This window comes from Ceratotherium simum, chromosome 7, assembly GCF_057802395.1.
Source record: "Ceratotherium simum simum isolate JZ-2026a chromosome 7, ASM5780239v1, whole genome shotgun sequence".
NCBI lineage: Eukaryota > Metazoa > Chordata > Mammalia > Perissodactyla > Rhinocerotidae > Ceratotherium > Ceratotherium simum.
This window is the reverse complement of record NC_141906.1, coordinates 33,196,612-33,221,955: the sequence shown is the minus strand read 5'-3', so window position 1 is coordinate 33,221,955 and position 25,344 is coordinate 33,196,612. Positions and strand designations below refer to the sequence as shown.

The window sequence follows — 25,344 nt, the reverse complement described above, 5'->3', positions numbered from 1 at the left end:
CTGCCCCACCCACTAGAGCACCGATTTAATCCAGCTCAGCCAGGGCAGGCAGCCTACTTTAGGGACTGGCCCCACCCAACAACAAGCCCTTGGGCAACTTGTGGGCCTGCTAAGTGAGCTGCCTGGATTTTCCACAGCCTGGAGACTGGGTCCACATCTGTAGGGCAGAGTGTGTGCAAGGAGCAGGTGGAGAGTGTGGGGCTCCCGCCTTGGAGAGACTGGATCTACTTCAGGAGGTTGGGGCGCGCGCATGGGGCAGGACTGTGTTGACTGTGTATGTGGACCTGTGGGCGGTGGGGCTTGTCAGCTACAGAAGACTTGTGCTTCTCAAAGAGCCACAGAGGGGGTTGGCCCCACCTTCCAAAGCCTGAAACAATTGGGTGCTCCTGTGCCTGAGGCCAGCCCCACCAGGCTGCAATCCTCAGAGAATTGAAAAGGGACCTAAAGGCTAGAGGCTTATAGCAATTGTAAGCCCCTGAGCCTAACAACCTGCCAGGCTGGGGCCTATTCACTTAATAGAAATACAGCAACAGGAATGTGCTATTGGACCTTGCAGCCAACTGTGCTGGGACAGCCCACAACCGATAAAGAGACTGAAGGGCCAACAACAACTACACACAGCTGAGCATTACAACAGCTGGCCAGGGGCATAGCTCAGCCTCCCTGGGCACCTACAGGAAGAACAACCCTACCACAACAGAAGGACACATGTAGCCCACACAGGGGTCACTCCTGGAATATTTGCAACTGGAGAGGAGAGGGAAGCACACTGCAAGGCCTCCTGAGGCATCACTTACATAAGGTCACCTCTCCGAGAGCAAGAGACATAGCTGACCTACCTAATACATAGACACAAGCACAGAGAAAGAGGCAAACTGAGGAGGAAAAGGAATACTTTCCAAGTAAGGGAACAGGACAAAACCCCAAAAAAGGAACTAAGTGAAACAGAAATGAGCAACCTACCTGATAGAGAGTTCAAACAAAGAGTGTTAAGGATGCTCACTGATTTGGGAGAATAATGGATGAACTCAGTGAGAATGTCAACAAAGAAATGGAAGATATAAAAAAGAACCAATGAGAAATGAAGAATACAATACTGGAAATGAAAAATTCACTAGAAGGACTCAAAAGCAGAGTAGAGGATATAAAAGAATGGATCTGCGAGCTGGACGAAAGACTAGAAGAAATCACCCAAGCTGAACAGATAAAAGAAAAAAGAATTAAAAAGAGTGAGGACAGTCTAAGGGACCTCTGGGACAACATCAAGTGCACCAACATCCGTGTTATAGGTGTCCCAGAAGGAGAAGAGTGAGACAAAGGGGCAGAGAATCTATTTGAAGAAATAATAGCAGAAAACTTCCCTAACCTAAGGAAGCAAACACACCTCCAGGTACAGAAAGCACAGAGAACACCAAACAAGATAAACCCCAAGAGGCCCACACCAAGACACATCATAATTAAAATGTCCAGAATTAAAGATAGAGAATCCTAAAAGCCGCAAGAGAAAGACAACAAGTTACATACAAAGGAAACCCCATAAGGCTATCAGCTGACTTCTCAGCAGAAACCTTACAGGCTAGAAGAGAGTGGCATGATATATTTAAAGTGCTAAAAGGAAAAAACCAACAGCCAAGAATACTCTACCCAGCAAAGTTATCATTCAAAATGGAAGGAGAGATAAAAAGTTTCCCTGACAAGCAAAAATTAAAGGAGTTTGTCACCAAGAAACCAGTACTACAAGAAATGCTAAAGGGACTTATTTAAGGGGAAAAGAGAAGACCACAAATAGGAAAAATTATCTATTTCCATGATAAGAGGGTAATGGATACAAATGCACAAAAAAGAGTTTAGATATGATATCAAAAACATAAAATGTGGGAGGAGGGAAGTTAGAGTAGAGCTTTCAGACAGGTCAAACTAAAGAGACTATCAACTTAGTATCGACCGCTATATACATAGGTTACTATATATGAACCCCATGGTAATCACAAACCAGAAACCTATAATAAATACACAAAAAACTAAGAGAAAGGAACCCAAACATAATACTAAAGAAAGCCATGAAACCACAAGGGAAGAGAGCAAGAGAAGAAGAAAGGAACAGAGAAGAACTACTAAAACACCAAGAAAAATAAGTTAAAAAATGGCAGTAAGTACATATTTATCAATAGCTACTTTAAACATTAATGGACTAAATGCTCCAATTAAAAGGCACAGGGTGGCTGACTGGATAAAAAAACAAGACCCATATACATGCTGCATACAAGAGACACACTTCAGACCTAAAGACACTCATAAACTGAAAGTAAAGGGATGGAAAAAGATACTCCATGCTAATGGCAATGAAAAGAAAGCTGGGGTAGCAATACTCATATCACACAAAAGACTTTAAAACAAAAACTGTAAAAAGAGACAAAGAAGGGCATTACATAACGATCAAGGGAACAATCCAACAAGAGGACATAACACTTGTAAATATCTATGCACCCAATGCAGGAGCACCTAAATATATAAAGCAATTATTAACAGACATAAAAAGAGAAATAGACAGTAACACAATAGTAGTAGGGGACTTTAACATTCCACTTACATCAACGGATAGATCATCCAAACAGAAGATCAATAAGGAAACATTGGCCTTAAATGACACACTAGAAGAGATGGACCTAGTAGTTATATACAGAACATGCCATCCAAAAACCAAAGAATACACATTCTTTTCAAATACACATGGAGCATTGTCCAGGATTGATCACATATTAGGCCACAAAACAAGTCTCCATAAATTTAAGAAGACTGAAATAATACCAAGCATCTTTTCTGACCACAAGGGTATGAAACTAGAAATCAACTGTAAGAAGAAAATCAGAAAAGCCACAAATATGTGGAGATTAAACAAAATGCTACTGAGCAATGATTGGGTCAACAAAGAAATCAAAGGAGAAATCAAAAAATACCTGGAGACAAATGAAAATGAAAATACGACATGCCAGAATTTATGGGATACAACAAAAGCAGTTCTAAGAGGGAAGTTTATAGCAATACAGGCCTATCTCAACAAACAAGAAAAATCTCAAATAAACAATCTAACAATGCACCTAAAGGAACTGGAAAAAGAAGAACAAACAAAGCCCAAAATCAGTAGAAGAAGGGAAATAATAAAAATCAGAGCAGAAATAAATGAAACAGAGACCAAAAAAACAATAGAAAAAACTAATGAAACCAAGAGCTGGTTCTTTGAAAAGATAAGCAAAATTGACAAACCTTTGGCTAGACTCACCATGAAAAAAAGAGATAAGGCTCAAATAAGTAAAATCAGAAATGAAAGAGGAGAAATTACAATGGACACCTCAGAAATACAAAAGATTATAAGAGAATACTATGAAAAGCTATACGCCAACAAATTGGACAATCTGGAAAAAATGGATAAATTCCTAGAATCATACAACCTTCCAAAACCAGATCAAGAAGAAATAGAGAATTTGAATAGACCAATCACCAGTAAGGAGATCAAAACAGTAATCACAAACCTCGCCAAAAATAAAAGTCCAGGACCAGACGGCTTCCCTGGTGAATTCTACCAAACATTCAAAGAAGACTTAATACCTATCCTTCTCAAACTCTTCCAAAAAATTGAGGGGGGGGGAGCTCCCTACCTCATTTTACGAATCCGACATTACCCTGATACCAAAACCAGACAAGGACAACACAAAAAAAGAAAATTATAGGCCAATATCACTGATGAGCATCGATGCAAAAATCCTCAACAAAATACTGGCAAATTGCATACAACAATATATTAAAAAGATTATACACCATGATCAGGTGGGATTTATTCCAGGATGCAGAGATGGTTCAACATTTGCAAAGCAATCAACATAATACACCACATTAATAAAATGAAGAATAAAAATCACATGATCATCTCAATAGATGCAGAGAAAGCATTTGACAAGATACAGCATCCATTTATGATAAAAACTCTGAATAAAATGGGTATAGAAGGAAAGTACCTCAACATAATAAAGGCTGTATATGACAAATCCACAGCTAATATCCTCAATGGTGAAAAACTGAAAGCTATCCCTCTAAGAACAGGAACCAGACAACGATGCCCACTCTTACCTCTCCTATTTAACATAGTATTGGAAGCCGTAGCCAGAGCAATCAGGCAAGAAAAAGAAATAAAAGGGATCCAAATTGGAAAGGAAGAAGTGAAACTGTCATTATTTGCAGATGACATGATTTTATATATAGAAAACCCTAAAGAATCCACCAGAAAACTTTTAGAAGTAATAAATGAATACGGTAAAGTTGCAGGATACAAAAGCAACATACAAAAATCAGTTGCATTTCTATACACTAACAATGAAGTTGCAGAAAGAGAAATTAAGAATACAATCCCATTTACAATTGCAACAAAAAGAATAAAATACCTAGGAATAAACTTAACCAAAGAGGTGAAAGCTCTGTACACCGAAAACTATAAAACATTGCTGAAAGAAATTGAAGAAGACACAAAGAAATGGAAAGATATTCTGTGCTCTTGGATTGGAAGAATTAACACAGTTAAGATGTCCATACTTCCGAAAGCAATCTATAGATTCAATGCAATCCCTATCAAAGTTCCAACAACATTTTTCACAGAAATAGAACAAAGAATCCTAAAATTTATATGGAACAACAAAAGACCCCGAATAGCTAAAGGAATCCTGAGAAAAAAGAACAAAGCTGGAGGTATCACACTCCCTGATTTCAAAATATACTACAAAGGTATAGTAACCAAAACAGCATGGTACTGGCACAAAAACAGACACACAGATCAATGGAATCAACACAGACAATCAAGCCCAGAAATAAACCCACACATCTATGGACAGCTAATCTTCGACAAAGGAGCCAAGAACACACAATGGAGAAAGGAAAGTCTCTTCAACAAATGGTGCTGGGAAAACTGGACAGCCACATGCAAAAAAACGAAAATAGACCATCACCTTACACCATACACAAAAATTAACTCAAAATGGATTAAAGACTTGAATGTAAGACCTGAAACCATGAAAATTCTAGAAGAAAACATAGGCAGTACGCTCTTTGACATCGGTCTTAGCAACATATTTTCAAGCACCGTGTCTGACTGGGAAAGAGAAACAATAGAAAAAATAAACAAATAGGACTACATCAAACTAAAAAGCTTTTGCACAGCAAAGGAAACAACCAACAAAACGAAAAGACAACCTAACAATTGGGAAAAGATATTTGCAAACCATACATCTGATAAGGGGATAATCTCCAAAATATATAAAGAACTCATGCATCTCAACAACAAAAAAACTAACAACTCAATTAAAAAATGGGCAAAAGACCTGAACAGACATTTCTCCAAAGAAGATACACAGACGGCCAACAGGCACATGAAAAGATGTTCAGCATCATTAATTATCAGGGAAATGCAAATCAAAACTACGAGATATCACCTCACCCCCGTCAGAATGCCTATAATTAACGAGACAGGAAACAACAAGTGTTGGAGAGGATGTGGAGAGAAGGGAACTCTCATCCACTGCTGGTGGGAGTGCAAACTGGTGCAGCGACTATGGAAAACAGTATGGAGATTCCTCAAAAAATTAAGGATAGAACTACCATACGATCTATTCCACTGCTGGGTATTTATCCAAACAATGTGAAAATACCAGTGCGTAAAGATACATGCACCCCTCTGTTCACTGCAGCGTTATTCACAATAGCCAAGATGTGGAAGCAATCTAGGTGCCTATCAAGGGACGAATGGATAAAGAAGATGTGGTATACATACACAATGGAATACTACTCAGCCATAAGAAACAATGAAATCCAGCCATTTGTGACAACATGGATGGACATTGAGGGTATTATGCAAAGTGAAATAAGTCAGAAGGAGAATGTCAAATACCATATGATCTCCCTCATTAAGTAGTAGATAATAACAACAAACAAACACATATAGACAGAGATTGGATTGGTGGTTACCAGAGGGGAAGGGGGCAGGGAGGAGGGTGAAAGGGATAATTAGGCACATGTGTGCAGTGATGGATTGTAATTAGCATCTGGGTGGTGACCATGAGAACATGATGTAATCCATGCAGAAATAGAAGTATAATGATGTACACCTGAAATTTATACAATGTTATAAACCAATGTTACTGCAAACAAACAAAAAAATAAACTGGTATATGAACTGTGGCGTATTAGTTTTCATTGCTATCTAATATTCCATTATTTAAATATGCCAATTTTATATATCCATTCTACTGCTGATGGACACTGGAGTCTGAATTTTAGTTATTTATAATAACCCTGCTATAAACATTTTAATATATATTTTTGGTGTATATGTTCAGGGATTTCTACTGGGCATATGCCTAGGAGTCAAATTGCTGGATCACAGAGTATGCATAAATTCAACTTTAGTAGTTTACACAAACTGTTTTCCAAAGTGCTTATACCAATTAACACTCCCATCAACAGTGTATGAGGGTTGCTTAACATTCTTGCCAGCCAGCACTTGGTACCATAAAGTGTTTTTGATTTCAGCCATTCTATTGGGTGTCTAGTGGTATCTCATTGTGTTTTTAATTTTCATTTCCATGATGACTAATAGATTGAACATCATTTCATATGTTTATTAGCCATTTGGATGTACTCTTTTGTGAAGTGTCTCTTAAAATCTCTTGTCCATTTTTCTTTCTTTTTTAAATTTTATTTATTTATTTGTTTATTTTGTGTGTGTGTGTGTGTGTGTGTGTGTGTGTGAGGAAGATTAGCCCTGAGCTAACATCTGTGGCCAATCCTCCTCTTTTTTTGCTGAGGAAGATCAGCCCTGGGCTAACATCCGTGCTCATCTTCCTCTACTTTATATGGAACGCTGCTACAGCATGGCTTGACAAGCGGTGCGTCGGTCCGTGCCTGGGATCTGAACCTGTGAACCCTGGGCCACCATGGCGGAGCGCATGCACTTAACCACTGCGCCACTGGGCGGCCCCCTCTTGTCCATTTTTCTATTGTGTCTTCTACTTTCTTTTTATTGGTTTGTTGGAGGTCTTTACATATACTAGTCTTTGCTTGACTATATGTATTGTGAATCTCTTATTCCACTCTATAGTATTATGTTTTCACTCTCTTTATGTTGTCTTTTGATGAACCCAAATTCTTACTAAATGACTAGTGTTGTCTGTGTCTTGTAATAATGGCAAAGCTATCCATTTATTTAGGTATTTTTTAATGTCTCAATGTGTTTAATAATTTCTTCCATATGTAGTTCTTAGACATTTATGTTATCTTTATTTCTAGTACTTCATATTTTTAGATGATTATTGTAAGTGGTACTTTTTAAAATGTCATTTTCTACCTGTTTGATGCTGTGAAATGAAAAAGAGAAGCCTCAACTAAATTGGAGTCAGAAAGACCTGTAGGGGGAGCTCTCACACCCTATCATACATAGCCAATTACTCCAAACAAGAAGACACTACGCTTGCATCTCCAACAGGAAGTGCAACTACTTTCCTACTGAAGGAAGATTTCTCTCCCAACCCAGCAACAGCCCAGCCAATGAGAAACATCCCAGCTCAGCCAATGAGAAGCTGTTGCTGCCCTGAACTGTTGCTTTCACCCAATGGACTTTCATTTAGAACAGTCGCTCCCCACTCCCCCTCTTTCTCTAAAAAATCAAGTTCTCCTCCTTTATTCTCTGGATTTGCCTATGGTTCACCATAGCATGCACATCCTGAATTGCAATTCTTTTGGCTATTCCCAAAAAACTCATTTTGAGGGTAAAATAACAGGTGAATTTGTTTTTTAAGTTGACAATGCTGTTATATATAAATACAACTTTTGTTTTTGTTTTTGTTTTTTCCTGAGGATGATTCACCCTGAGCTAACATCTGTGCCAGTCTTCCTCTATTTTGTATGTGGGTTGCTGCTACAGCATGGCCACCAATGAGTGGACTACGTCCGAGCCCGGGAACCAAACGCAGGCTGCCGAAGTGGAGCGCACCAAACTTAACCAGTAGGTCATGGGGCTGGCCCCTAAATACAACTATTTTATATACTGTTTTTATATCACGTGACTTTACTTTTTAAAATCTCTTCTAATTCTAACAACTTATCTGTAGATTCTTTAGATTTTCTATGTATACATTTGCATATCACTTGTGAATATTTAGTTTTGCTTCATCCTTTTTAGTTCAATAATTTTTGTTTCTTTTTCTTGCCTGAGTGGGCCAAGATCTCCAGTACAATGTGAATAGAATTGGTGATAACAAGTATTATTATCTCATGCTCAATCTCAAAGGAAAATGGTTCATCACTAAATGTAATATTGGTTGTAGGCTTAAAAAAATTTTTTTAAAATAATCTTTAGCAGATTGAGAAGCCTTCTTTTATTGCTAGCTTGCTAACAGTTATTTTTAATCATGAATATGTTTTATCAAATACTTTTTCTGCATCTCTGAGATAATTATATAATTTTTGTCCTTTAATCTTTTAATATAATTTTCTAATATGGGTTAACAGTCTAACCCACGTTATATTCCTGGGAAACATCCAGCTTAGTCATGATGTTGTATCCTTTTTTTATTTTTTACATTGGTGGATTTGGTTTGCAAACATTTTGGTTAAGACTTCTGCCTGTAATTTTAACTTTTTCATACTGTCCTTATTGGTATTCAAGTTTTGCTAGCCTCACACGTGAGTTGGAGAGTATCTCTGCTTTCTGTTCCATTCTCTACAAGAATCTGTGTAAGACTGGAATTATTTCTTCTTTTAATGTGTGGTAGAACATTCTAGTGAAGTCATATTTGTGAGAAGATTTCTGACTACTGATCTGATTACTTTTAATGAATATAGGACAATTCGGGATTTCTATTCTTTTCTTTTTTTATGAGGAAGATCAGCCCTGAGCTAACATCCATGCTAATCCTCCTCTCTTTTTTTGCTGAGGAAGACCGGCCCTGAGCTAACATCTATTGCCAATCCTCCTCCTTTTTTTCCCCAAAGCCCCAGTAGATAGTTGTATGTCATAGTTGCACATCCTTCTAGTTGCTGTATGTGGGACTCGGCCTCAGCATGGCCAGAGAAGCGGTGCATCAGTGCGCGCCCGGGATCCGAACCGGGGCAGCCAGTAGCGGAGCGCACGCACTTAACCGCTAAGCCACAGGGCCGGCCCAGGATTTCTATTCTTTCTTAAGTTTCTGTAGGTTACACGTTTTCTAGGAATTTATCCATTTTAAAAAATAAAAATTTAAATTTTTAGGCATAAAGTTGTTCATAACAGTCAACTGCCTTTTTAATGCCTCCAGGACTTGATGTGATATCTCCTTTTCATTTCTGATATTGATTATTTGTGCTTGCCTTTTTCCCCCTTGAATTCACCAAAGGTATGTTAATTTTACTTGTCCTTTTGAGGAAGCACCTTTTGGCTTTGCTGATTTTCCCTATAGTATGTTTGTTTTCTGCTGTATTCAGTTTTGCTTTCATCTTTCCCTCACTTCTTGAAATATATGCTAAACCTTTCCTTTTTTTTTCTGGTATACACATTTTAAGGCTAGATATTTCCCTCCAAGTGCTAATTTTGCTGAATCCTACAAGTTTTAACTTGTATTTATTTTCATTATGATTCAATTCAAAATCTTTTCCAATTTCTATGATTTCTTTGATCCATGTGTTATTTACAATTATATCACTTATATTCTAACATAATTGCATTATAGCCAAAAATTATATTCTGATTCCAATCCTTTGAAATCTGTTGACTTGCTGTGTGAGCAAGTATATGGTCAATTTTTGTAAATGTTCTCTGAGTGCTAGAAAAAGCGTTTCCGCAGTTGTTGTTGTTGGGCGCAGTATTTTACATCTGCCCTACAGGTCAAGTTTTTTAATCACATTGTTTAAATCTTCTATATGCTCTATCAATTACTCAAAGCTATGTATTTTAATCTCCTAAGATTATAGATTCTGTCAATTCTTGCCTTATATATTGAGGCATTATATATATTAGAGGTACACATAAATTTTAATTATCATAATTTTCTGATGAATTGAATACTTCTAATACTATGAAGTAATCCCTCTTTATCAATAGAAATGCTTAAAGTCTATTTTGTCTGATATTAAAACAACTATATCATATTTCTTTTTCTTAGTGTTAGCATGGTTTATATTTTTCCATACTTTTACTATCAAACTTTCTATATCTTGATGTTTTAGGTGGACTCTCTTACAAGGTCTTGATATGACTCCTGCCTACTACTTGTGGTCTCTATTAAATGGAATACAACAAGTATTTATTGAGCATTATACTAGACCCTGGGGATATAGTGGTGTGAGTAAAGGGTTAATATCCAGCCTGGGCTGATGCAGGCCTGGTTGAGAATGACTTCAGTCTCCTAGCCTTCAATACAACAGTTAAGATAAATATGTCTGTTTTGGTTGTTGTGAAGGACTGTACCTAGGTTGGAGGCTTGGGGCCTGCATGAGAACAGTATAAAAGATGCCCATTATAAAGAATGATAGGAAAAAGGGGCTGTAGCTTCTGTGTGTTACAGTGACCTCCACTGCACTTAGCTCTCACCCCTGGAAGCTGTATGTAACTTACATGGATGAAAGGGCAAAAGAAGCTGTGTATATGGATAGCTCTGAATCTCCTGATGAAAATGCTGTACCTGCTGTCTCCTCCACCTTGTATCCTTCCATAAAACTAAGTAAACATAGTATTAGATTAAAGCCTACTAGAGTCTGATTGCCAGCTTGAATCCATAACTGCAGCCATGCTGCTGCAATGGTGAACAATAAAGGCATGATCCCTGCCCTCACAGCAATTACAGACCAGTGAGGAGACCGATAAGTAACCAGGCAATTAAAACGTAGCATTTTAACTCTGTGACAGGGACTGTACAGAGCATTTTGTAAGCACACAGGAAGGCCACCTACTCCAGACTAATGAAGACCAGAAAGACTTTCATGGAGGATATGATATTTATTTTATAACTGAAGCACTAGTAGGAGAAGCATTATTAATAATAACTGAAACATTATTAAGAGAAAGTGGAAGAGAGAGAAAGTGGAAAGCTACTGGCGTAGCTTATATTACTGGGGACTAGAAGAAAGTAAGCATGTCTAGAATACATTGTTGGAGCAAAGAGGGAGAAAAATGAAGCCAAAAAGGGAAGCAGAGGTCAAGTCTGGATTTTCAAGTCATGTTAAGGAGTTGGACGTTATCTTAAGAGCCATGGGAAGTCAGTGCAATTTTCAGTAGTAGCTTAACGTGATCACTCATGTATCATAAAGACGTCTCTTGTCTTGCTGGGTGGAGAATGAATTAAAGGGAGGCAAGACTGATGGAAAACAGATTAATGACAAGGTATTGCAGTAACCTAGGTGAGAGTTGGGGCCTGAACTAGGGTAGCATCAGTGGAATGGAGAGAAATGGATAGATTAGGGAGATATTTAGGACTTGGATTAGGGAGATATTTAGGACTTGGACTGATAATGAATTTGATATGGGAGTTAAGAAGAGTTGGGAAAGTCAATGATGGCCTGGTTTATAACTTGGGCAGTTAGGTGCATGGTAAAATTGTTTATTGGGTTAGAGAATACATGAAGAGAAGAAAGATTGGGGAGAAAAATGGCAACTTCATTTTTGGATATGTTCAGAGTTTGAGGTGCCTGTGAGATATCCAACCAGAGATCTTTAGCAGGAGTTGGATATCTGGGTCTAAACCTTAGAAGAAAAATCTGAGCTGAAGAAACAGATTTATAAATCATCAGCATACAGAAGTCAAGCAGAATGGATTGTCAGGGAACAGGTTAAACATATCAAATGATGGATAAGTAAAAACCTATATAATGTGGCAGTATAATGGGGCTTTTTCAAATTAATTTTCTTTTCTCCACAAGCTCCACCTCATATATTCTGATTTTCCCCTAGGAATCTGTGCAGATCCTGCTAGTGGCCTACTCAGTATCCATTCTCTCCTTCTGCTTTTATAGAAGACTGATTTTATTCTGCTGGCAATATGTCCAGGTATAAAAGCTTGATTTCCCAGGCTCTCTTGTAGCTAGAGGTGGCCATATGACTTTGGCAACTTTTTTCCTATGCATGGTGTAATATTAGTCATTTTTATTAAATAAAAAAGAGAACAGAATACATACTTTTCTGCTCCTTGCAATTTTCACCTAAAAACATTTTTACAAGGAATTTTCATATCTTTCCATACTTAACAATTTTTTCAGTCTCCAAGTGCCCAAGACTATGAAAATATTATTAGTGTTTTCTCTCTGCTAAAGCACCCTAGAAATATGTTGTGTGTAAACTGAGACCTGGCATTTATCTTCAAGGAACCTATAGGCTAGGCAAAAAGCAGATTATATTTTTATTTATCAGTAAAAAGAAAACTAAAGTATTTTAAGAGAAGCAGAAAAAGACAAATGTTTTGTTCTGTGAGTTGGCAGTAAGATGCCTGTGTGGAAATATCTGAAGACGGATGAAACTGAGAGGTAAAAGAGGGCAAATTAAGTAGGATAGGGCTGTAGTGTGGGACCTTAGATATACAATATTTGTTTTGATGATAATGAGGAAGACTGACTTTCAATCTTTGTTCAGAGTTAACATTCTCCATAACTCATTCCTTATGGTCTATTCCTTGGATTAAGCCAAAACACAGACAGGAGTTCCAAATAACTGTCCAGTTTATTTTCTACCAAGTACTTATTGAACATGGACTGAGTGACAGCCTCTGGACTAGGCATTCATCATTCAAAGATGAAAAGACACACTATTCCTGCCGTCACTGAGTTCAGTCTAGTAGAGGAGAGACATATGTAATCAAATATCTAGCACTTGGATCTGGTTTCTAAATTCCACTCTCCACTAAAAGGAACTAGGGCTCCAGGGAGACATGGCTGATTCCAGGCCTGGGGCAGGGAAAGAACAAGATGAGCCTGGAACATCTTCTTGTGCCAAAAAGTAAGGAATACTCAAAGTATTATGGGAACATGACAAAAGGACACAAACACCAGCTTGAGAGGGCTCCACTGGCCAAATCTGAGACAATTTGTACAGCAAAATAAATAATGATAATAACAAATCATAACGCATTGAATAAAGTAGGAATATATGAGTCCATAGAGATAAAAATAAATAAATACAAAGTTTAATAATTAACAGAGCATTTTCATAAGTCTCAAAGTACTTTACTACAAAGTTCTTATTACTTATGAAGAGACAAAGAATAACTTTACAGTGGAGAAGTCTGGTGGACACTATCTTAAGTGATCATGTTCTAACATGTTGACAACATACTTTCAAGTGGTTCAGGGGGAAAAGGTTCTTTGTACTGTTCTTGCAACTTTTCTGTAAGTTTGACATTGTTTAAAAATAAAAATATTTAAGCAATAAAGAAACAATTCCATACTAACCCACTAGAATAATTATTAGCTTCACATTCAAATCTCCAGAGGAAGCTCAAGTCTTTCACTCTAGGAGAAAGGCACTCCCTTCTAGTTAGCCTGTGGTCAAGAACAGTTCATCATACCAGAAGGGAAGGGGGCGTGGGGAGAACCAAGGGGCAAAGGGGGACATGTGTATGGTGACGGATAAAAACTCGACTATTGGTGGTGAACACACTGCAGCCTATACAGAAACTGATATATATTAATGTACACCTGAAATTTACATAATGTTATAAGCCAATATGATCTCAATAAAATAATTAAATAAGTTAAAAAAAGAACAGTTCATCAGAGTGGGAGATCAGGTAGGGATTTGTGGATAAAGCCCCAGTGAGTGGGAACCTGTGGTGGTGACAGGTAATGGGATTTAGGCATTTGGAGTCTGTAAAGGACTCACTCATTATATTAATGACAATCAATTGTCCAAACATAGTAAATAACCTCTAAGAGAAAACGCCAAGGGCTGCAGTTGGGGGATCTAGACTTTTCTACCATCTGATTACTGCCTCACTATATAACCTTGAACAAGTCACTTCACTTATCTTGGTCTTGGGACTCCCATTTGTAAAATGAAGGGACTGAACCAGGTGACTGTGGTTTCATATTCCTATAATTATAGTCAAAATAGGGATGTAAGAGGCATTTTATTCTGGGAGTTAATATAAGTTACTCTCATATGATAAGACTAAAAGGTTGGTGCTTCCTACATATTTAGATGATAGTTTAAATACTAATGAGCTAAACGTAGATATTACTTTATAACTATAAAACAATTTCACAAGTCTCATAAGGCAATGAGGTCTACTGGTAAAAACAAAGCTTTTGTAGATACTTGGAAATGGTTTAAAATCCTAATTCTGCGAAAACTATACAGCCTTCTAATCCATCCTACACACAACTGCCAGAAGTATCTGAAACAGATTCTTATAATGTCATGCCTCTCTCATTGGCAAAAGCTGTAATATCCCAACTTTCACATGACATCCAGTGCTTCACAATCTGGTCCAGTTTTCCCTTCTCTTCTTATGTTCTGCAGGATCTTGTATTTCAGCACAGGATTTCCCAAATAGTATCTCCCAGAATACCAGTGTGCTGGGAGATATTAAGAGATATTGTATAAAAAAAGAGTTCTACGGCCAAATAAATCCTGCTCAGTCATCTCCTGTGTGAAGCCTTGCTGAAATCCTTCTCTAGAAATTACTTAATCTATTTTTATTCATAAAGTACTTCACTTATATTTGATTTGGGGCAGTTTTTAAAGTTGATAACTGAATTCTGGCTTACTTAAAAGTAAAGCATAGCTCTACCTAAGTTTTACATATTCAGTCTTCACATTTTTTCTAATAATTTCATCATGCCACTAAAATCTAAACAGCATTTTTCATTCTTTTTAAAAATGAATCTTTCTGATAATAAATTAGGTTCCAAAGTGCAGATTCTACTATAGGGGCATCATCATATCATGGAAGGAATATGGGCTTTGGAATAAAAACACTTGGGTTCGATTTCTAGCTCTGCACTAATTAGGTGAGAAACATTGGGCAAATTACTTAACCTTTCTGACTCTCAGTTATCTATCTCACCCATAAAATGAAGAAGATAATTTCTAAAAGGGTTGGTTGATATTTTAGTAAGATAATAGGTAAGTCAATATAAACTATATGACAGAATACACAATATTTAGCACATAGCAGATACTAAAAAATGTTAGCTTTCTTTGCTTCTTTTCCAAGTGTGCTTACATAGCAGTTTTCTTACATCCTTAATTTGTAATAAAATGGCACAAATGAAGCATAATAGAATAAAATTCAAATAAATCTGCTTAAGTTTCCACTTTTCAAATTGTTTACATAGTGTGTTCTTTCTTGCAAACTTTGAGGGTCAAATTGGAAGGGAAAGTAATAAAATACTAACAGGTCATGTCTAGAAACAATCTTTAGGAGACATCTACTTTGGCAGGAAGATTTTAAGCAACAGTACTCTTTGAGACATTAGATGAGATCTCATCTGAGATATTCAATTACTGATTTGTCAATTAGCTGCTTAAAGAGGGTTCACTAACTTCTTAAATGTTCTTTTAATCTATCCTCATGTGTGCTTTTCTTTTTGTTTTCTTGCTTAAGGTATATTGGCATTTCTATTGAATGTAGCAGCTATGTGATTTGAGTATTACCCTTTGCAAGGCCATCAAATTAAACAAACAGCACTTGGTTTTCTTTGGAGATGTTTGGATCACCTTGGATTTAATACAGTAAAGTAGCACTGTTATCAGTATTGTCTCCTTCAGGGAAGCTAATCTGATTAGCAAGACAATCATCCTGGCTGTGACAGATACTTTTAAAGTGTTTATTAACTCTTTCCTTCTAATTGTACATCACTACATACTTATCTTTCTGGGCCCAACTCAAACATCTCCTTTTAGGAGCTTTCCATGATTATCATAGGCAGAAATTTATGCATGTCATCTTATATCTTAATATGTACTTTTAGTATCACACTGTCTTACTATGTTTATTGCCTTGTGCTTTGCATTATCCTATATTAATTATTTTTATACTATCCTTGTGAAACAATACCTCTCCTTGTTTTGAACATTCTCCTGATGAGGATACGGGTATTATAGATGAGAACAGGCACAGCAAGTAATCTGTCCATGGATAACTAAGTGGCAAGAAACCGAGATTCCAAACCTCAAGAAATCAAAGTGGTAAGAAATCCAGATTCTAAACTCACAAGCCAGAGCTCCTCTAGGCTAGACAACATTGCTTCTCCCTCTTTTTCCATTATTTTAAAGATCTTAAAAGTTATTATAAATCTTGCCACAAATTCCAAAGAATTTTTCTAAGTTTCTGTACATAAGAATACCAACAGTTATATGAAAGAATGAGAGCAATACTCTAAACTTTGACAAACAGATGATTCTCAGAAAAAGTAGTTCTTTTTTCTTAAGAACGATACTCAGAAAATAATCAGGGATAGATTTTTTAAAGCCATAAGTATAAACGGAAAATATCAATTCTAACTACTTAACAGATCAGCATAGAAAATTCTAGGTTAGACATCTGAGGCAAAGGCCTTTCCAAATAAAGTAGCGAGAAATACTATTGTATCACAATAGTGGGCCATTTTCCCTAACTTGTTTTTCAGTACCAGAGTAAGTAATAATGTAGCTATATGCAATAAATGTATTTTGTAATCCTATCTTGAGTCATCTAAGGAGGGAGACTGTGTGCCTGTCTACATTAGCACTGCTTTTGCATATGCATTACAAGACATATATACTACAAATATTTTTTTACAAGTCTATCTTCCTGACCAGACAGTGAGCTCCTTGAGACCAGCAGCCATGTCTTATTTGCCTTGGTAAATTACTCTTGGTTAACATTCACTGAGTGTTTACTATGTGATAAGGGTTTTATATGCATTATCTCAATTTCACCCTCAGACTACCTTAGGAGATTACTGTACCAATTTTAGAGATACAGTATGATAAGCTCCTTAAGAGCAGGGACCTCGTTATTTCATTCACTAGTATATCTCCTGTGTCTAGTACAGCATCTGGCATATTGGAAGGCAGTTAAAAAGTGTTTGTTGAATAATGAGGAAACCAAAGCTCAAATAAGTTAAGTAACTTGTCCAGAATATACAGCCAGCAAGTGGAGAGACAAGATTTGAATCCAGGTCTGCCTGACTTTAGATTTTAAAGTCTTTGCTCTACTGCCCCTCTATTTCCAACTTCCGGCTCAGAATTTGGTACTGAGAATGTACACAGTTGATATCTGTTGAATGAATGAATGTCTTCTACCCTCAGATTGCTTATCCAACTTACTTGAGCATTGCCCTCCTTCTTCACTTCTCTATCCTGATTTGTAATCTCTAGGCCTAGGATATAAGCCACAAAACTTAACCTAAAATTTCCAAATTTTGGTTTTTTATGGTTATGATTTTTCTTTTTTGTACAGGCAAACAAGAAATTCATAAAAACTGAAGTATTCTTCATATAAATAAACTTACTTCATTTTTTACATTGTGTCAATAAATCTTTCTAAATAAAGGGGTAATTACATAATGACATCACTTCAAGCTATGATAAACAGCAGAGTTTGGATGTCCTCTCCTGTGACATCTACTTTAGTGCATCTACTTTCAGCTGGCCTTTAGAAAAGGAAGGCACAATAATGTGGTTTCAGAATTTATTTCAAAAACAGATTTCAGTTAGATGATTATAGTCTAGTTGAAAAAGTTACAGAACATTTACTTTTTATATAAGCACAAAATATTCTAAAACTACAAAGCCTCTGATATTCCTGAAATGTGTGCTTATTTATTTATTTATTTTTGTTTGCTATTTGTTGAAAAAATGGTGACAGGAGTCAAACAAATCTAGGTTACAATCCTGGCTCTGCCTTGTAATAACTATGTAACCCTGCGGCAAATTACGTAATATCTCTGAGTTCATTTCTGTTAAAATGTGGACAATAATCCCTAATTTGTAGGACTGCTGGGGAGATCCGAGTCTGTGTAGTAATGAGTGTAGTGCCAGGCACATGGTGGCACTCAATAAACAATAGCTTTCTTTATTTAGGTTCTGCTACTTTATTTCACTCTGGTTTCATTATGAGATGCACTTAGATCATTATTTCCTACAGCAAAGTTTCCTGTGTTAGCTTCCCTCAATCTAAATAACCTCCCCCCTCAAAAAACTTAATAAAATACGCATTAGGGGGAAAATATTCAAGGAATTTTCAGTCTATATTTTCTAGAAAATAATTTCATAAAAAAGATTTTACATGTGTATGTGCATAATGCGTTCTGTTATTTCTGCTGATGAGAGCAATGCTGCACCTGCATTACTGACTACCAACAGTCGGCTGGGCCTGGGCACTGGCTGTCCTGGGTATACTCCTTTTACCCACACCTGGCTCCTGGAGGCACTTGAGTTTGCAACCTCTGTTTTAAACACTGAAGGACATCTACCATTTCATTTTCAGAAGTTGTATCTGCATATAACTTACTAGAAAAGGAAAACACAGGCAGCTAGTATTGTTAAACAATCAAATGTATAATAATTTTTAAAAATTACCTGATGGAATACAGGCTCCTTTACCTTAAGGTAAACCTGCAAAATATTAAAAGAAACACATGTGAATGAAGCGCATTACAGAGAGGGAACAACAACTCTGCAAATCCCAAGTACAATTCCTGCTTCCCTAGTCCTGCTACTTAGATCTGACTCCAGCCATGTAAAACCAATCAGATTAGGTGGCATGCTACAGAAGAGTTAGTACCCACAGGTGGGTATCCCCCAGTGCTAGTTTACCATGGCAAACTCAATGTTTCAAAGCCGTTGTGGATTACTCTGGCTTCTTGGCCTCTGCATCAGAATCAAGGAGGGGCAAAGACGGATGGATACTCATGAGGGCTGAAGAGGTTATGCTGACAATCTGTACAGCAGATCTGTTCTACAGTAGAAAGAACACTGGACTTAGAGTTAGGGACAGGAGTTAAATTTCAGACTCTGCCACTTACTTGCTACATGCCTTGAGCAAGTCACTTAAGCAAAAGACTCATTTTCCCTTATTTGGACACCGGGAATAACAGTAGTGAGGAATAATAAGCTAAAATATGTAGAAGTGTAGCATATAATAAGTGCTCAATAAGTGAAAATATTTAAAACTAATTTCTTGTGCTTTCTTCTGCTTCCAAAAACCTCTAACTCACTCACCTTGATGCATTCCCAGTTACACAAACGCTAGTTTTAGGCTCCACGGTCATGGGGGTGATTAAGTTCAATGCCTATTTAAGATTTAGCATGCATTTACTGCCCTATAGGAGTACACCTTTAAAATAACATTGTAGAGAGGAATCAAAATGCAAATCATAACCCTGAAATGACTCTCATCACTTACAAGACAAAGTCCAAATTTCAAAGCCTTCAATGTATCTTGCTTCTGCCTTTCTGTTTGGCCTCCTTGCTCTCTTCTTGTCTGTTTCATCCTAGGCTCCAGAACATACAGTGCTTCCCCAAATGTGCTAGTTTCACGCTTCTGTAACTTTAAACGTGCTGCTCTTTACTTTGTTCAGAAATCCTCCCCTGCTGGCAAACACTCATCTTTCAAGATTCAGCTCAATCTATACCTCTTTCTTGAAGCCTTTTCTGATCCCTTCTCTATTTAGCAGAAGCAACCACTTGCCCTCCTTTGTACCCTCACTGACCAGGTATAAACTTCATGGCATTTATTAGGTTCCTATTTCTCTCCCCTATGAGGCTGTAATCTCCTTGACAGCAAGGACTGTGCTCAGATATCTCCATATTCTCATTTAATGTATTGCTGATTTCACAAAATTTTACATGATTTTATAATTTGGCTACAGAATTTCTTATTTCTGGAGGAAGTTCCTACCCTCACTACGACAAGGGCAGATTATTTCCTTTAAGCAAGCACTCATAGAGCTTTAATAGTAAGACGTGTATAGACATTATATACTTATCTGCAACTCTAAACTCAGTAAGGAAGAATGCTTTTAATCTCTGAAATTTGTTATTTCAAAATAGTAATTGCTCTTTTCATAGTTTCAGATTCCCACTGTTACTAATAAAATAAATGCAAAAGGGCATGCCTCTTAAAGACATTTTTTTAGGCCAAAGAATTATAGAGTCCTTACTATGTGCCAGGTATTAATTCTCACAACTAATATGAAATGTATGCTATTATTATCTTCATTTTACAGATAAGGAAAACTAAAGCAGAGAGAGATTCAGTAACTTGCCCAAGGTCCCACTTCTTAAGTAACAGTATTGGTCCAAACTCAGATCTGACTGACTCCCAAGCCTATGTTTCCAACCACATCAGTTCTTAACTTACAAAGGGGTCTAGTCTCGACTCTGCTACCAATTCTCCATATGAATTTGGTTGGCCAGACAAGTCACTAAAACTCTCTGGGCTTTATTCTTTTCTTTTATACAGTAACAAGACTTCCTTTCACCTCTGAAATTCTAGGATTCTGTCATGATTAACAAGTATGTAGTTTATGCAAAGGAGCATGCAGGGCAATGTAGAAGCATAAGAAAATAGTGTATATGTGCTCCTGCAACCTCCTACTCCCCTTTTCCACTCCCTGAAATCTAGCTTCTGCGTCCATCAGTCTACTGCTGACAATATCCTTATTATGTTTACTTGGTCTTTTAATTGGAATTTTTATGGGTCAAACCTCAATCTTCATTTTACTCATCCTCTCAGAGGCAACTAATACTGTTTCTCCTTCTAGAAATGTCTTTGTAATCTGTGACATCAGGCTGAGTTTTCCTACATCTCTGATTACTTGTTCTCAGTCTCCTTTGCTAGCTTCATTTCCTCCACTTGCCCCTCAAATGTCAGTGTTCCAACATACAGCATGATGGTTAATAATACTTGACTGAACACTGGAAATTTGCTGAGAGAGTAGATTTCAGCTGCTCTCATCACACACACAAAAATGGTAACTATGTGAGAAGATATATTGGTTAGCTTGACTGTAGTAATCATTTCACTATGTATATCAAATCATCATGTTGTACATCTTAAATGTATATAATTTTTATTTAAAAAATGTTGATTCCTATTGAAATCCTTAGGCATTATGAAATGAGGTATCCTAATTTTACCATAAGAATTTGCATACTGACAGGCTTTGAATGTCAAACAGACAAATCAATTGTAACTTTTAGGATATAGTATCATGAATGTATACTGTTTTGTTTATCTCTTAAAAAAATAAAGTGTTCCATGAGGTTCTATCTTTGGTTATCTTAACGGCCTTTGCTATCTCTGTGCCACTTCACCTATTCCCACATTTCTAGTACGACCTACCCCTGACAACCCCAAATCCACATCTTTAGTCCGGGCTACCTGTTAAGCCTCAGATATCCTTAATATCAGGCACCTAAATCTCAACACATTCCCAATGGAACTTACCTACCCCATCCCATGACACAAACCTAGTCATTATCTTTCCTGCAAAATCTGCTCTTCCTCCAAGTTTTCTATCTTAACTAAGGACCTACTATGTATCCTGACAGCCAGGCCATAAACTAAGGAGTCATTCTAGACAATTCCTTCTTTTTACTCCATTCCCATCCCCCTATTTAGTGGGTCACAAGTCCTACAGATTGTTATTTATGACAGCTTCTTTTCATCCCCACACCTCTTTTACTTCAGTTTCAGTCTCATATCTTGCCTAGGCAAATGCAAAAGTCCCTGGGTCTAGTCTCAAACTCCTCTAATCCATCCTCTATAACGAAAGTAATCTGCCTAAAACACACATCCAATTATGTTTTTCCTCTACTTTAAACCAGTTAATGGCTCCACACTACTTTAGACTAAAAATTCAAACTTAAACATGACGTACAAAGGTCTTTATACAAAGGTCTTTATAATCTGACATTTGTCTAATTCACCCGATTCATTCACTCCTCATCACTTAACATCTGTTCCAGCCATATTAAATCTCTCCCAATTCTACTGGTAGTGAAGATTTAATGAGAAAACAAATGTAAAGTATTCAGTACAGTATCTGGCACATAGAAAGCACTTAAAAGTGATAATTCATTATATTGTTCCAAGGTTCTATGCCTATGGACACTGGCAAACTCCTAATCATCAGTTAAACCCTAGCTCAAGTGCTTCCTCTCTGGAGCTTTCCTTGACCCGTTCAAGCAATTTTCATCGATCCTCCTTCATCTCATCATTGTATAACTAGTTTTTACCTTTATTACTGCAATTATCTTTTTACGCAATTCTTTGTTTACATGTTTGACTTCCCTGCTAGAATGTACTCCTCAAGCACAGCAACTGCTTCTTAGTCATCTTTGTATTTTCTACTGCCTGATATGGTAGGTTTGCAATAAAAGTTTGTTGAAATGAGTATCTCTTAATATAAAATGCAATTCACTTGAGGAAAAAAAGCACTAGGGTAGAATCAGAAGTGACTAGTTATCTCAACTTATTAGGAAAAGGTTAAAATAGTCATACTATGCCCAACAGAGCAGAGCTAATCTCTTTCTTTTTCACAAATAGGAGGTAACACGTCCATCCATGAGAAAAAGTTAATTTTTTTCCATTGCTACTAAATATTTGCCTTTTGACATTTTCATACCTTAAAAAAACAGATTTTTTAGAAAGTTGTTTCAACTTTTCAACTCTTTTTAACACCTAAACAGAAAACAAAGGAGCAATATATGTAAGTGAGTTTTGTGTAGAAACGTTTCAGTCTGAAAAGCATGAAGCAAACCCTGGAAGCAAAATGTGCCAAACTCCATAAATGGCTATTCCACACGCTTAATTTGTTAGAAACAAAATATACTTACTGTGGTTACTATTAAACTGAAGAGCACTAAGGTAAAAAGCAGATGATAGTTTACTGAGTTCTTCATCTTGAAACATTCAAACCTTAAAAAAAAGAGAGAGAGAGCAACTTGTTGTAGAATATACAACTAGGAAAACAAATAAAATGTTGTGTTACCACTTGCATACATGCCTCTGGGCCCAGTGACGCCCATCATTTCCTCCCACTCGTACTGTCATCTTAGAGAACCCGCACTGTCTGCAGCCTTCAAGAGGCTGGGGGGACGAGAAGTAGGCACCTGACTTAAATGCGGCCAACAAGAGGCTCTCTCCTGAAAACATGGAGTTTGGGAGCCAGAGACTGAATCTATTTAGTGTGGAGTCAAAGTATAAAAGCCATATGGATTCAAGATCTGATGCTGATATCTGGGGCAACTAAATTGAATGAACAAGTAGATGAATGAGCAGAGAAGTGATCTGCAGGGAGAGAAAAATAAAGCAGATATAAAGATGTGAAACTATGTGGAGAGGAAGGAATGGAGAAAAGAGGTAGAGAGAGAGAAGCTGTCCTTCCTTCCAGTTCTAGTGAGGCTGTCCTTCCTGCTACTGGATTCTATATAATTTCCTCATGCCCTTACAATAAGTAAATCTCTCTTAACTCAAGCGGGCTTGAGTAGGTTTTTACATCTTGCAACTAATGATCCCTGACTAAGGCACACTATTATAGAAAATACCATTCTATTGTAATTGTCTCTTTACTTATCTGTCTTCCCAACCAGACTGCGAATTCCTTGTATGCAGGGATAAAATCTTTTTTCATATATCTAGTCACTAGAATATTGTCTGATACACAGGAAATATTCAGTGAATAAGGAAATATGAACAAATATTTAGCCATCAATTAAATATCCAACCTTTGAGCCTATGTTTTGGTAGAAGCAGCAGGAGAATTCTCTCAGTTTACTAATTAATTGGCTGTAGGGGGGGATTGGACACAACTCCTATTTCTTATCATAAAGAAAGGTGGTTGGCCCAGATGATTTCTAAGATCTCTTTTACCTTTAAACTCTGTGACTTGATGACTTATTAATAAGAGCTCATCTGAAAGTATTTTTCTAGATCAAGAGCAGCAAACTACAGCCCAAGGGCCAATTTCTCAGCCTAAGCCTGTTTTTGTAAATAAAATTTTACTGGAACATAGTCACAACCATCTGTTTACATATTATCTATGACTGCTTCCACGCTGCAACAGCAGTTGAAGAGTTGCAACAGAGACCAGAGGCCCACAAAGCCTAAAATAATTATTATCTGGCCCTTAACAGAAAAAGTTTCAGATGAGCTCTTTTTAATAATATATTTTTTCAAACTATTCTGATTTTTACATATCTTTAGTAGAAGGTATTCTTGAGCTATCAGTGATGACCATATTGAAAAGAATCAGATAGCCATCACATAAGGGGTTCAGAGAAGTGCTAGGGAATAGAAGGTATACTTAGAAGGTAAAATTATTAAACTTGTAGTGCAATTCACAAAGCCTAAAATAATTATTATCTGGCCCTTAACAGAAAAAGTTTTAGATGAGCTCTTTTTAATAATATATTTTTTCAAACTATTCTGATTTTTACATATCTTTAGTAGAAGGTATTCTTGAGCTATCAGTGATGACCATATTGAAAAGAATCAGATAGCCATCACATAAGGGGTTCAGAGAAGTGCTAGGGAATAGAAGGTATACTTAGAAGGTAAAATTATTAAACTTGTAGTGCAATTTCCAACTCTGACACTTCCTAACTGCATGATCTTAGGCAAGTCACCTAAGATAAGCTCTGCTTATATCCATACATAAGTTCCTAAACCTCTCTGTGCTTCATTTCATCACCTATAAAATGGGAACGACACCCATTTATCTTGTACAACTGCGAGAATTAGAGATTACTTGGTGCTGCCTAGTACAATTACAGGTACAAAGTAGATAAATATTATTTTTATGGTATAATATATAAATCTTTTTCTAAATTTGTATACATTCATAACTTAAGGAAAGGCAAAATATCCAATTTAAGTCAAATTTAAGTAAGATTCTATCTATATTAGTTATAGGATTTTTCTGTTTTTTTTTTTTTTGGTGAGGAAGATCAGCCCTGAGCTAACATCCATGCCAATCCTCCTCTTTTTGCTGAGGAAGACTGGCCCTGAGCTAACACACGTGCCAATCTTCCTCCACTTTATGAGGGACGCTGCCACAGCATGGCCTGACAAGCAGTGCGTTGGTGCACACCCGGTATCCGAACCTGGGCCACCAGCAGCGGAGCGCATGCACTTAACTGCTATGCCACAGGACCGGCCCAGGGATAGGGTTTTGAGATCACAAAAGTTAATAAACAACATTATTATAACTTCCCAGAGATTATAATCTACATTGAGATCACAAAGTGATAATCTTCTACACTATTACAATCGCCCAGACACATAAGTGGGTTAGTTATATTAATTCACTATGAGGTAAACATAAATTTTAAAATATATCAAACAAGTG

At 36.9% G+C, this 25,344-nt stretch overlaps 1 protein-coding gene across 3 annotated transcripts in view; it reads right to left on the bottom strand.

Moving 5' to 3' along the window:
* Window positions 1-25,344, bottom strand: part of ACER3 (alkaline ceramidase 3) — a 162,205-nt gene that overhangs the window by 33,928 nt on the left and 102,933 nt on the right. For all 3 annotated transcript variants that reach the window (XM_087433482.1, XM_087433481.1, XM_004434026.3), the window contains 2 exons: window positions 22,832-22,913; window positions 18,569-18,604 (listed from right to left, as the gene is read on the bottom strand). In XM_087433482.1, the coding sequence (XP_087289608.1) occupies window positions 18,569-18,604; window positions 22,832-22,913 (118 nt within the window). The remainder of the gene's footprint in view (window positions 1-18,568; window positions 18,605-22,831; window positions 22,914-25,344) is intronic.